Source organism: Rhagoletis zephyria, unplaced genomic scaffold (assembly GCF_001687245.7).
Source record: "Rhagoletis zephyria isolate East Lansing unplaced genomic scaffold, Rhagoletis_zephyria_1.1 Rzeph_scaffold_00193, whole genome shotgun sequence".
In the NCBI taxonomy this organism is placed as follows: domain Eukaryota; kingdom Metazoa; phylum Arthropoda; class Insecta; order Diptera; family Tephritidae; genus Rhagoletis; species Rhagoletis zephyria.
Genome location: NW_016157277.1, coordinates 182,976 through 198,008, shown reverse-complemented (window position 1 = coordinate 198,008; position 15,033 = coordinate 182,976). Strand labels below are relative to the sequence as shown.

The 15,033-nt window shown below is 35.5% G+C and overlaps 1 protein-coding gene across 4 annotated transcripts in view; it reads right to left on the bottom strand.

Annotated features, from left to right (window-relative positions):
- Nucleotides 1–15,033, bottom strand: part of CNT2 (Concentrative nucleoside transporter 2) — a 191,988-nt gene that overhangs the window by 70,230 nt on the left and 106,725 nt on the right. For 2 of the 4 annotated variants that reach the window (XM_017609127.1, XM_017609128.1), the window contains exons 2-3: nt 9,674–9,727; nt 9,558–9,599 (exon numbers count right to left, since the gene is read on the bottom strand). The exons of 1 other annotated variant lie outside the window; for it this stretch is intronic. In XM_017609127.1, coding sequence (XP_017464616.1) covers nt 9,558–9,599; nt 9,674–9,727 — 96 coding nt within the window. The remainder of the gene's footprint in view (nt 1–9,557; nt 9,600–9,673; nt 9,728–15,033) is intronic. One more of the 4 variants, XM_017609129.1, reaches the window with a different exon arrangement.

Sequence of the window (15,033 nt, the reverse complement as noted above, 5' to 3'; positions counted from 1 at the left end):
ATTTTTATTGGCCCTCCTATAACTGAAAACTGGTTTACGGACCAATGTTGAAGTTGCAAGATTATAGAAGAATATTGCGCACCCTTGGCATAGATCTCACATGTGGAAATAAGACCATCGGTAAAACTCTTGACATCGAAAGGCATTAGTATTCCATATGGTATCATAGCGCTACTATTCTTGACCTATGTGTGAGGAGGATTCTGGTCTTTATTCCTTTCAATTTAAACTAAAAATGCTTACTTTACAGACCGCTTTTGCTTTCAAACGCTATTTTTGTATTGGCCGACGCAAAAGATCTTATGAGGCGCTGCGAAGCAAGCGGGCATTGGCTAGTTTTCTATATTTTTTTCCGATGTTGCTTTGACCAGGGCTTGAACCCAGGCGTTACGGAGTGAAAGCGCGCACTGCTTACCACTCCATCACAGCGGCCGACACTTCCTAAAATGGTACCTTAAACAAGCTTATTTACATAGAATATAACCCCTGGTTGTTATTAAAAATAAATATTTCTATGTACATATATGTATACCAAACTTTCGTACGTCAGACGGCGAGAAGGAATGGTCTACTTTGAGCTTTTTTTTGTTCTATTTGCAGATGATGTATATGAAGAAGCCATTTGTTTGTGAAAAAATTATGGAATATTTATTCAAAAAAAAAAAAAACGACAAATAAAAATATTTGGAGCTTACGTTTCTTTCGCGGTTATGGCTCGATTGCTTCGAATATGGTAATCGTATTCGTGCCGGACGAACCCAGGAAGAATAAAAAGAACACGCAGCTACTGAACGACTGAGACAGGGAACGTGATCTACATCGTCAAATGAGAAGTGCCGTAAGTGTGCATTACATCGCGCCATTGACTAATCCGTGCTGTCGTGTGTTACTATTGGGTCCATGGATGCGGTTTGCCAATATTATATTGCGTCAAAGTCTCATTCCGAGATAACAGGATTGTGTTGTGGAGGACAATACCTAAATACCTACGTTGACTCATTTACCAGAACGCGCGCTTTACTTTACAGCCACTTGGCAGAATCAAGAGGTCTCCACGAATATCGACAAATACATTTCGCCATTTAAGGGAATTTCGTCTCTTTAGCCTACATTGAATTTCTGAAGTCTAACGATTCTCACCCATTTTGTCTTGTTGCCGCCAGCGAATCATAAACAAACATTTCTTCAAATTTCACCAGTAAAAATTTCACTACGAAAAATTGAAAAATGTTCTTAACACTTGCAAAGAAATTTGGAAAAGAAATATCACTGTTTTTGTTTTTAGGAGTAGGGTGGGAGTGTCATTGATAAAATTAGAGCGAGAGAAAGTTTTTCTTACAAAACCTTTCATCATTGAATCATGGATTTTGTTGCACTACACCTCAATCAGTTGAGAAGTGCGTGTGAAAAATTTCATAAATTGCATAAATGAAATTTTTGCACATGCTGCACGATGTTAGCAGTCGCGCCTAATAGTACGGGAGCTAACAAAGTCGTGAAAACAGGAATTTCAGGACAGCTGCTTTTTTGATATTGCATCTCTCTCACTCCCTTGGTTAGCGTGGGGGCCATCTGGCAGGCGGTAATGGTTGCGTTGATTAGTGCGCATCGTATATTTACACACTCTAAAAAATTTTTGTTTAAATTTGCGCATACTAAGATAGGTAACCAGTTTCCTCTCTTAATGAATGCAAATTTAAACACTGCTTGCTTACTTTTACTTATCATATGTGTAGCGTAGAACAAATTTCAAATTTGTTTTTTGAGTTTTAAACATTTATTGTTCACATTTCCACAGTTTACACATAAAATGTTTAAAATTTCCTCTAAAAAATTTTGGTTTAAATTTACGCATATAAAGAGAGGTAACCAGTTTCCTCTCCTAGTGTGTGCAAAATTAAACAATGTCTGTTTACTTTTACATATCAGATTTGTCACGTAGCGCACACAAGGGGTGGGTTTAGGGGCTAAATTTATTATGATATAAGAAATTTTGAAAGAAAAAATTTTCTTTTTCATTACTTGTGCCTCATTTTGTAAGAATTTTTCTTTTTTTCTTGAGAGCTCTTTAAAGTTTAACTGGGAATGAAAACATTGTCCTAAAAATATACAATGCATACTCACTTACTGCTGCTTTTTACACTTTACAGCCTAAAAAAGTTTACCACTGATATGAACTTAATAAGCATTCGAAGATTTAATTTTTTTTTTTTTTTTTTTTTTAATTTGTTTTTATTTATTGAATCTGCCTTGCCTAAGAGCCTAACAATAAGTTTTCGAATCTTAATCTATTCACTTAATTTACATCCCCTAGTTGGGATGAGTATTTTCTTAACTGGCCCTAAGAAAAGATTACGACTGGGCTGGTAAGTCATTCCTACGTAGTCTTGAGGTCCTGTTGACACGCAATAAAGATCTTGCTAAATGATTTGGGTGCGCTAAAAGCTTCGATACATATTTCGTCTTCCGTTGTTCTATTTCGGTTCGTACTTCTGGTATTCTCAAGTCGCGGTGAATGTTCTCATTTCGCATATACCAAGGTGCTCCGGTGATTGTTCGAAGGATTTTAGATTGCGCACGACGAAGGATTTCGATGTTGCTGCTGCTCGCGTTTCCCCATAACTCACATCCATAGGTCCATATCGGTTTTAAAACTGTATTGTAAATAAGCACTTTATACTCCAGACTCAGGGGTGAGCGAGAGTTAATAAGCCAGTGGAGAGAATTAGCCTTCAGCTTGAGATGAGTCCTTTTAGCCACTATGTGGTTTCGCCAAGTAAGTCGCCTGTCCAGGTGGACCCCTAGGTAAGTGACATGATTGCTTTGTGGTATTTGTACGTTGTTTAAAGTCAAGGGCGGACAGTTACTCTTATTCAGTGTAAATGTAACTTGCTTACACTTTTGCTCGTTAACCTTTATTCGCCAGTTTGCGAGCCAATTGGCAACAGCTTCCATATGATTGCCTAGGAGCACAGTTGCTTGTAGAGGACACTTGGAGCGACTGATTATGGCAGTGCCATCGGCAAAAGTGGACATTATCAGGCGGTCGTTTGTAGGAATATCCGCGGTGTATAAGACATACAACATCGGGCCAAGGACACTGCCTTGTGGCACTCCAGCTTCGATTGCATGGGCTTCAGAAATGGTGGTGTTACATCGAACTGCAAACTTTCGATTATAAAGGTATGACTTAAGCAGTTTGTGTGTGCTTTGTGGGAGTAGCATTTGTATTTTATACATAAGACCATCTAGCCAGACGCGGTCAAATGCCTGGGCGACGTCAAGAAATATTGCAGCGCAATATTCCCTCTTTTCAAACGCTGTTCGGATTTCGGTTGTTATGCGATTTACCTGCTCGATTGTTCCATGTTTTTCCCTGAAGCCAAATTGGTGAAGTGGTATTATATTGCGGGCTTGCAGATGTGGGGAGATGCGCAGCATAAGAAGTTTTTCGAATAATTTCGACATACACGGTAGCGGGCTGATGGGCCTATATGAAGATGGCTGCGTTTTGTCCTTTCCGGGCTTTGGTATCATCACAATAGTCGACTTTTTCCATTGGTGAGGGAAATGACAATGTTTAGTGATTGCGTTAAATAGCATACAGATGCAAAGTACAGCACAATTTGGTAGCTCAATAATCATTTTTGGGGTTATTAAGTCGTGCCCTGGGGCCTTATTTGGTTGCAGTTGATCCTTAATTACTTTTGAAATTTCTTCAGGTACAAATTTCAGCGGCTCAAATTTTGACACATTGGGTACGGGTGGAAGTTGAAAATTATTAGTTGCGGGGTTTGGCCTAAAAACATTTTTTTAGATGAGAAGCAAAGGTGTTTGCTTTTTCTGCGTCACTCCGAGCCCATTTGCCATTGTGGTCCCGTACTGGCATTTCAGTCTCTATTGGCGCATTTAGCTTGTGGTGTGCTTTCCATAACGAGTGCTTTGTGCTAGTCGGTGAGAGCTTTTGGATGTACCGGTACTGTGCGTACTGTTCCTCGTTCTTGAGGGCTCTCGTCAGTGCATGTGTGGCCGCCTTGAGCAGTTGTTTTGATGCTGGTGATCTATTAGTCTGCCATATCCGTCGTAGGCGTCGTTTTTCCAAGACAAGCATTTCAATTTTCCTATTGGTTAAATTATATTTTTTATTTTGCACATAACCTTTCTGGGGTGTGGAAATGCTAGCGGCTGCTCTAAGTGTAGATTCAAGAGCGGCTATGGAGTTTTCAATATCGGTCGGCGTATCTAAATTTGGATCGAGGTCTATATGCGCACTGATATATTTTTTATACTTTAACCAATTTGTAGCCCTTGTCGTGAGCATATAGGGTGACTCTTTTTCTTTCGGCTGATGCCACAAGGTGAAAAGTACAGGTGAGTGGTCTGACGAGAGATCTGCAACTGATTCTGTACTAATAAGGCCGCGAGGAATTTTCCTTGTCACCGAGAAACGTAATCGAGTTTGTTTCTTCTACATATAAGCGCGTTATATAATTGCTTGCCTTTAGGGTTGGACAAGCGTGAGCCCCAGTGAGGGTGCTTCGCATTATAATCACCTGCAGCAAGGAAGCGCTCTCCCAGCGAACTGAAGAAATCCATAAACTGTTTTTCTGTTATCGTGAAACGTGGGGGACAATAAACCGCGGACAGCGTAATATCACCTTGCTTTGTTTGTACGCATATTGATGTTGCTTGCAGATAATTCTCGGCAATTCCAGTCAAATGATGGTGTTTAATCCGGTTTCTGACTAAAATACCAGTTCCGTCATGCGCCTTTCCATCTGGATGATTCGTGCAAATAAAAGGTATATCCCGAAATGTCAAAATTATATCTATTAGTTAGGTGTGTTTCAGCAAGGAGCATTATGTCAATTTCCTTGTCCTTAAGAAATTTTGACAGCTCTAGTTTGTGGCGAGGAATGCCATTTGCATTCCAGAGGGCTATTTTAAGTAAGGTCATTATCTTGTTTGCTGAGTAGCAAGCAGGTTGAGCAGCGTATTTTGATTTCGCATGAGTTCTTGCATTGTGTTTTGCATGAAAGTCATGAAATTCATCATGCTTTGTTGCATCGACGCTATCATAGCTTCGATATTGGATTGTTTACCATATTGTGCATGGGGATGCTGTTCTTGCGGCGCAACTTGAGGTGCAGTTTTTGTAGGGGCACGGTTTTCTAAGCCTGATTTTAAGGCACTTGCAAACGAGACGCCATTGACGGTGTTTGATAGAACTGTTGGCGACGTGGCTCTTTTGGCGAAGAAGACGTCAGGATTCGTTTGGGAGGGTACAAAGGCATTCGGTACATTATGAGTACGTATGGAAGCCACGCGTTGGTTGATCCGGTTTTTTAACTCCTTATAGACTGGACAGCCTCTGTAGTTTGCTGTGTGATTTCCACCGCAGTTACCACATTTTTTTGCACGCGGGTTTTCTTTGCTTGATGTGCAAGTGGCAGAGACATGTAGCTCTCCACAAGCTACGCACACTGAGCGAAGCGTGCAGTAAGACCTAGTATGACCATACTCCTGGCAGTTGGTGCATTGTACAGGGCCATTTCTCTTATGCGGTTCTTCCACAGTTATCCTACGATGCAGCAGATATTGTAATTTATAAATTGGATGCACATCGTTTTTGCCCAGAGGTTTGTTTTCAGGCTCGAGCTCAACTTTAAACATAGGTTGAGGGATTTTGTTCCTATTAAAAATATTCACAGCAGCTTTTGGATTGAAACCTTGTTCTTTAAGTGCTTCCAAAACTTCCACAGCTTCAACGCTTGGTTCGATACCTTTAACTACAATTTGTAGACCTTTTGCACTTTTAAGTTGGTATGTATAAAATTTTGTGTTTGTGTCATTCAGGTATTTGGACACTGTTCGAAAATCCTGTTCGGAATAAATTTGTACTTTAGTTTCGCGAATATTTCCCTTAGATAGTGGGATAATATGAATTTTATTACTACCGATTAGCTGTGTGAATTTTTTTACAAGAGCGCTTGGATTCTCTTCTCTTATAAAAATGGGCGGAGGTTTGGCATTAGTAGCTTTTGCAGCACCTTCAGAAATTTGGCTATTCACATCATCGGCATTGTCACTTAGCAGTGCAAATCTATTCGTACTGACTTGCTGAGTTGAGGTAAGGCGGTTTATTTTTGTCTTACTGCCCGTTGAATTTTGCGGACTAAGTTTTCTTTTTATTGTAACATAGCGGTCTATTCCAGTCTGTATGGCCGCATTTTTAGTTGTTTCGTTTTTCAACCTTTCTTGCGCTTTACCTTTGTTGCCAGTGCTTGCACTCAAGTTAATTTGTGCTTGTGCAGCAAGAATAGGCCGGGCTGTTGACACCGCTGTGCAGTCGGCAGGTACCGGTGTGTTTGTTGTTGTTGTTGGCGCGATAGAGGTAGTGAAACATGTCGCTGTACTAGTTGTTGTTGCCGCTATATTTGGGGATATGTTATCGCTTACCGAATTTGATGTAAGCGTTGGGCGTGAAATGTGATACGGCACACGTGAAGCGCACTCTTCACTCCAAGGCATCGGAGTCGTCAATGGTAAGTTTGGAGGACAAGTCCGCTGACCTGAATCTTGAGGGGGTTTGAGGGTGGTCGATGGATTGGGCTTTGCGCTTTCGCTGTCACTCTGGGACCGAATAGAGAAATATGCGTTGTTGCGTTGCTTCTGAGCTCGGATTTCAGCTTGACTCATCGCTTTCTGTTTTCATTTGGTTTGTTTGTTTATTTTACTTATTTATTTTATTTTTTTGTTTTTTTTTTGTTTTATTAAATAGCACAATATTTAATGACTACGGAGCGAACTTAAAAACACGTCCGCACTCTTCGACTGTTCAAATTGAAATTTGCTTAATTTGCTAACTTCGAATTCGTTCCACCAAAATGAGCTACATGATAAAAATACAAGTTCAGTTAAATTTTCGTTATTCGAATTATTAAAAAATTAGAAACCAGAAATCGACAAAAATTAATAAAAAAGTGTAAAAGTTTCGTGAAATTATTTAATTTATTTATATTAAAATTCTTTTGTAAAATTTTGTATTACTTTTGAAAGCTGAGTGCATCTTTAACCGTTAATTTTTTCATGATTTAATGATCGGATCTAAACCAAATTACGGGACGACCCTTAAGGTACCATCTTTCCGGTAAAAAAAATAATTATTGGAATCGGTTCACGCGGTGCAAAGTTATGCGGTGGAATAAATAAAATAAGTAAAAATACTCCGAAGAATTGATAACCTCCCCTTTTTTGAAGCCGGTTAAAAATGTCTGAGTTCTTTATAAATTTTATGTAAATAAAATGCAATTGATGATACTTTAAAAAGTTTATTTATTTATTTCATACTGTAAATAAAACTTACATAAATGTATTTTAAAGAGCGAATTTTCAGTATTTGCTGATGATATATATTTAGAAGTATAAACCCTTTCCCTCCAAAAATATATTCCTGCGTGCGCCCCTGGCACTTAGTATTTATTATTTGCAAAAAATATATTTTTATTTTCTAAATGTTTGTAGTTTCAAACATTTCATGTGTATATTTTAAACAACTCATGTTCAAAATCAAATCTTAAACATCTTGTGCGTATACTTGAGCAGATTCTAGTTGAAAAATAAACACTTTTCAGTAGTAGTTTTGCATGCACTTTTTAGAGTGCATTTTTTATTAAAAAAAATAAACTTTTCAACTCATTTTAGTAAAGCTCAAAACATAGTATGATGTTGCTTAAGTACTAATGAATCTAAAATTAATTAGCCAAACATATTCGGTTGCTAAAGCAAGAGCCAGACCGATTTAAAGCTGAAAAATACTACGCTGGTAGTCAGGGAGTAAGTAGCAAAATAGTGAATTTTCATAGGATTTTAGTATGAAAACTGGAAACTATAACTACTTATCTAACGTTATAACATAAATCTTATTATTGGAATATCCAAAAAACAAAAACAGAAATTTCAAATACATATGTACGTGAAGGAAAATAAAAACTTAAACCATTTCAAAAAACATCAACTTGTATAGTGTCGGAATAAAGCAAGAAAAGCAATAGAAAAACACAAACATTTTGATATTTATAATTGTGTCATAAAAAAAACTGACTTACAACAAAAATGCGCACTGGATGTCACAACCCAATTCCTACGCAGAATCACTTGCTGACTCCGAAAATCGAGTATTCTTTCTATAAATAAGTTTTCGAGATATTTGTAGTTTACCGTTTACTGGAGAGTTTTTCTACCTTTCATTTGCTGCATTTCGTATAAGATATACATACGTGATTAAGTGGAACCACTTTTTTAAGCTGAATAACGGTAAATTGCAAATATCTCGAAAATTTATTTATGGAAAAAATAGTCGATTTTCGGAATCAGCAAGCGATTCTGCATAGGAATTGGATAGTGGCATCCAGTGCGCATTTTTATTGTAAGTCAATGTTTTTTATGACACAATTATGAATATAAAAATATTATAATAATGGTATAAATATAAAAATGTTTGTGTTTTCTCTCCTTTTCTTGTCTTATTCCGACACTATACAAGTTGATTTTTTTGAAATGTTTTAAGTTTTTATTTTCCTTAACGTATGTATTTGAAAAAAATATATATATAATTTTTGATATTCCAATAATTAGATTTATATTATAACGTTATATAAGTAGTTATAGGCCCCTATTATGAGTTGCATTCGATTTTCGACTGTGGTCGAAAGTGCTGAGCGAACGAATTTTCATTTGGTATTATGGCGCTTATTCGATGAAGAATAGCGCTATTGTGAATTTCGCCCGTTTAGGTTGTTCACAATAGTATATTTTTCACCGCTGAGAAGCTTTGTTTACAAATCGAGCAATCTAAATAGTGTGCTTATACATATTTATGTAAATTTGTTCTAATTAAAATGAGGTAAAAAAGAAAGCAAGTTTATAAAAACGTAGTAAAATGAGTACAACGAGTTCTGGTTCAACGATTCGTCGGAGGATGAGAGCTAAGTAAACTGGTCAGGAGTAGCAAATGTTTAAGAAAGTTTAAGTTTATTAGTCTTTCGAATATATTTTGATATAAAATATATTTAAGAAATTTGTCTACAGATTCGAAAATCGAATGCAGCTCATAATAAGGGCCAGTTTCCAGTTTTCATACTAAAATCCTATGAAAATTCACTATTTCGCCACAGCGCAATACTTTTCAGCTTTAAATCGGTCTGGCTCTTGCTTTAACAACCGAATTAATGTCTGGCAAATTAATTTTAGATTCATTAGTATTTAAACAACATCATATTAAATTTTGATTTTTTTAATAAAAAGTGACGTCTGGCACAATGTTAGCAACAACGGACATGTCTGGCAATAATAAATCTACGTTTCTAAAGGCTAGTTAAAGCCGATGAAAAGAAAATTAGCCTTACTAAAATGACTTAAAAAATTAGCATTTTTAACTGTAAATATACGATGCGCACTAGTCAACGCAAACTTTACATACAGTTAGGAGCTAAAAATTTATTCTAAATAAATAAATGTTCTTGATTTTTTCGATGGAGTAAGATAAATTAGATTACCTTATTGACACCATTGTTTGTTGCAATCTCATTTTCTGTTGCCTACAAAGTTGGAAAAGAGTATACCGACTAATTTTAGATTTTATGTTATAATTAAATAAATATTTGGGACCTACATCACCACTTTCATATGCGTTATTCTGCTGTCTTTCCATTTCCTTTTCTGTCATCTGTAAAAAATTAAAAAAATAAATTAAATATAACTAGCATTTTTAAATCATTTCCAATACATATTTGAACTTCATGTTCAATATGTTTGAATAAATTTAACACCCCGAAAAATTTGCTTATTTTTTGGTTCACTTGAATACTTAGGTATAGTGCCGTAAAAAAGGTCCCTTTTTTAAATTAAAAAAACTCTCGATTGATAAATTCGAACCAAAAAGATAAGACTTGCTAAGCGAATGCTCTGTATACCACCTGAGTATGGCTGACTTCCAAAATGTATCAATACAATATTTGGTTACTCCCAATAGACCATATGACTTGAGAATAATATTTTTAAAAGCTTACAAATATAAGAAGAAATGAGAGCCTTTCATCCAAAATATTTTTTAAAACAAAGGGGCCGGTGCACAGTGGTCCAATGTGCAAAGCTAGGGTAATTTAATTACATTTTTGGTTTGTAATTTTTCAATAAATTTTTTATCAAATATGCAAGAATATTGTCTACTTAAGAGTAAATACAACTTTGCTTGAAAAAATTTGGCTACATATAAACATAACGGTATCCAAAAGTCATAGTAAGCAATAAGTGAAAAATGAAATTGTGCGTGCAACGAAAACTGAGTATTTTTAAGGCTCAATAACTTGTTTAAATAGACTTTGTTCTAACTTCATTTCTTTCTCCGTCACTGTAAGAAAATTCAGGAAATGTAAAAATTATTACTGATTATTATTATTGTTATTATTGAGTACCAAATTATTATTATTTTTTGTTTTTGTAGAAGAAACCTTTCTTATATGGCGGAATATAGATCACTTACTATACTTATTCTCTCAATTGATGTATATACTAATAGAATCCACAAAAAAATTCTGCGGCTAGCTGCGGCACCCATACATTTACTTTCAATTTTCAAAATGACTCCTAAAATTTCAAGACAGGAAATTTTTGATTTTTGGCTGTCGACCCCTAAAAATGAAAGACTTGATAGAACAATGAATTTTGTACCAGGGAACATCAGTTTAGGATCTAGTGATAGAATCAAATTTGTTAAATTGAAATCATACGTGCGAAATTAATTTAGAATTTGGACCTAAAGTGGACAAAAGTTTTCCGAAAAAGAGAGCAGATTGTTACTGCAAATAAAGATTGGCTCGAATTTAAAATAAACTTGTCACAATTTGTGTGTTCTAAGTTTGGTAAGCCGACATTTTCTGCTGATAGGCCAACTAAAAGTCTTGAAGATTGTTTCCAAAAAGTTAAAATGCAGAAAGCTAATGAGTGAGCTTTCGGAAGTTACCTAATCAGAAGTATTTATTTTTGGCCACTGAAATAAAAATGAGATCTTCAGCTGCGCTACTTAATGAGCTTTTATGTGCTTCTCCAGAAAGAGGTACTGCTATGAAGAAGGTCATATTGGCAAAGAAGAGTCCTAAAGGTATTTTGCCTGAAGAAGCTCTCGCACTAATAAGACCGGCACACACAAAAAAAATAGTGTGATGTGCATTTGACCGGACCTACCTATGGTTATATATTTCGACCCGCAGAATCCGAATTTGAATTCAGTTTGGCCAATATACCTCCTAGATTTCGAGAAAACTTCAAAAAACCGTTTTTTATTGCCGATTTTCACTATTTTTAGGTTTTTTTTTTTTTTGAAGTTTTCTCGAAATCTAGGAGGTATATTGGCCAAACTGACTTTAAATTCGAATTCTGCGGATTGAAATACATAACCATAGGTAGGTCCGGTCAAATGCACATCACACAAATTTTTTTTGTGTGCCGGTGTATTCGACACAAATTTATCAAAGCATCAGTATCGTTTACTTACTGAGGGCCATTTTCTAATGTAAGCAGTAAAGTTGCCTTTACTAACAGGGCAGATAAATTGTTCCTCACTTTAAAGTGTTTTGGTTTTCTTATCTTACCGATAAAAATAAATTTGTTATTCCGTAGAGTGAAACTTCACTACATTTCTGTGAGTGAAACTTCACTACATTCGTCGTATAATTTCAAAGGTTGGCAATGCAAATATAGAGCAAGGCAACTGTTAGCAAAAACCAAACCCAAACCCAAATTTAATGTTGGGTACACATTTTTAGAGGTTGCATCGGGTGAGCAAGAATTTATCGATTCGAGAAATTAATGCGCTGATGAGAAAACGAAAACTCGTATATCGAGACGATAAAGTGGCCGGCAATCTAAAGGTTAGATGAGGAAACGGCCCTAAAAGTTGTTAAACTTGATCTGACTTTTTAACAGTTTTTTTTTATTTTATATATATATATGGTGGCTGATTCGGATCCGGCGTCAATACAGTATATACATAACGGACTTTCTATTTTTAATTCATCCTAAATAGTTAAAAAAGTTTTAGGTATGCAGGTATCTATAACCGTGCGCAAGTGCTTAAAAAATGTACCAGAATTTGACGAAAAAGTTAACGATTTTTTAATTATATGGTTGGTAGGCGTGATCGCTATTCGATCTTGCCCATTTTATGAGCAGAAGTTGTTAGTCATTCAGACATAATTTTTGCAAAATTTCATCCCTGCTTAAGTTTTTTATCCAACAAATCGATTTGCATTGGCTGCAGTGAAAATGATTTTTTAGTTTTTATCCATGCTGTGATCAAGGTTCTAACAACCCCAAGGCATACTACGTGCATGTAGTCAAAGGGAAATGATTTCACTATGTCTACTGGCAGCCTTTCAATTGACATACGGGTATTTGTCGTATGGTGATTTGCATCTTGTCGTGCTCTGACCGCAGAGTGTTATTTTCGAGCTTAAAAATTATGCGCCTGTTTACGTACTCTCCATTTTGTTTGCATTTGTGGCAACAACTGTAACCAGTATGACTTTTGATACCCATAACTAGGGATCTTGCAGGTGCATCACATATAAACAAATAATCGGCAACTTTATAAGTATTGCCTTTGAAAGAAAACTGTTCGTCAATAAGTACAATAAACTCTTCAACAAATGGTGTTAAGAATTCATTAACATCTTTAGGTTTACTATTTCCAGTATAAACTCCCACAGTATATACCAACTTTGTACCTTGCACATTGACGAGGATCGGTGATGCTTGAGCTAATGAACTTTTAGCTATTGGTAGTTCGTCAACATTTATATTTCGTCGTTTGAAGTACAAAACCGCGTATCGTCATTCTGCAAAACCGCGTAACTGACATAGGCTGCCAAAAATTGGATTTGCTCACACAAGCTCTTGGCTCAATCCTTATCCATTCGTCCTGAAATATACTATCCAGATATGTGATTTCTTTATAAAAAAGAGAACCATTTTGAAATATGAGCGTTTTTACTCTCTAAAAAATAATTTATGCAACCTCATATACGCGGTTTTGCATTTTGCTGATACGCGGTTTTGCACTTTAAACGACGATTTAATTCAATAGAATCACTCTCGTATGAAGTAGAATAAAAGAAATCGGTTAAGCAGTCTTTCAGTCCATAATCCACATATTCGCCACCTTGAATTAAAGCTACTGGTGCATCTCAAGACATTTTTTCAATGTTCTTGCGTCTTTTGGTAAGGTTGGTTGAAGCTTTCTTAAAATTGTCAAAAGTTCATTTATCGCACAATGAAAAATTGAACTTTAAATACTCCATTCAGCTAATTCATTTCGAATATTATACTGTTCAATAGTTTCGTCACTGAAGTCATCGTTTTCTTCACAACTTGAACTTGAGTATTGAATATCGTTCTCAATTTCACTTTCTTCAATGTCATTATCAACAGCATCAACAATATCATTTGCCGCAATTCCATTATTAATAGCACTAGCACTACAATTTTCTTCTATGTCACTATTTTTCGTTCTTTTATTATAGAGAAGCTCAAAAATTTCTTTTTATTCATTTCTGATGCTTGTTTTGTACTTATTTGGCATTATACACTAGATGAACTTTTGATTATTGTTATTACTTAAATATATGTATATTTTATAATTAATTCACTGCACTTACTTAACTACTGAATGAAGAACGCCAGGCGAACGTTGACAAAATATCATAAATATAACGGCAAAATAATCGGCTTTTTTCTTCGGATTGAAAAACAATTGTGTAATGCTTGTACATCGTAATAGTAAAATAAAGCTTGTAAGCTTTTTATAATATTGTTCTCAAGTTGTTCGACATAATATTTTTTGACGATTTTCTACACAAAATAAGTGTTTCTCAATTATAGTTATGACCATTTTGATAAGTGTAAGCATTTTTTAAACATACTTACTTTAAAAGAGCTTAATCATAAAATTAATTTCTCAGGCATGTGCAAAATTTGCTTGTGAATTTTCATTTTGACAATCTTTTATAAGTTATATTGAGAAAAGTTTCAAATTCAGTGTTGATGTAAGCTTGTTCTCAAGTACTATTGCAGTCTGCTTCTCAGATGGTCTATTGGGCTGTTATACTGCGGTATTCAAACTGTTTGTATATGCAGAGTTGCGACACATTAGGTTTGTTCCACATGAGCCCGCGGGTACTCGCGGGTGCCCAAAATAACCCAGAAACCGTTCCTCACGCTAGAAAAATGGGGAATAGAGAGCGAATACGTTCCACTTTTGGATCGTAAATGTCTTCTTCTTTGTGCACGAAGGAGCCCGGACTATTTTTCCGGGCACAAATGTGCAAAAGGGCAATTTGAAATAAAAGCTGTTGTTATTCAAATACGAGAGCAAATTTTATCAACACAACAAAAGTGTAAAATATTACAGAATTTTCAGAAAATGTAGTTATTTGGTAATTTTATAAGCCATATAAGATTAATACACGTAAAATCATTGTTTAGAGATGATATGTTGATTCCTGTTATTTCAAATTGCCCTTTTGCACATTTGTGCCCGGAAAAATAGTCCGGGCTGCGCCCAAAGTTTTCCATATATTTTATATGGGGAAAAACAACTTTTCGTAGAAATGGTATAGAATAGTTAAAAATCAATATTTTTCAACCAAAAAACTCTTTTTCTGCAGGAGGTTCCCAATAATAATACCCAATTGTTTATTTAACCATTTTTTCATCACAACTATAATTTATAGGTCCGCCAAAAACCCCGAAAAATGCAATGGGGCGACCAATAAAAAATCGTTAGTATTAAATAAATAGTTAAATGGTTAAATAGAGAATTATTATTGAAAGTATCCTGAAGAGAACCAGAGTTTTGCGATCGAAAAATATTGAATTTGAAGAATTCTATACCATTTCTACGAAAAATTTTATTTTTCCCATATAAAAATACATGGGAAACTTAGAGCGCTTTGAGCGACTTCTAAATATATATTT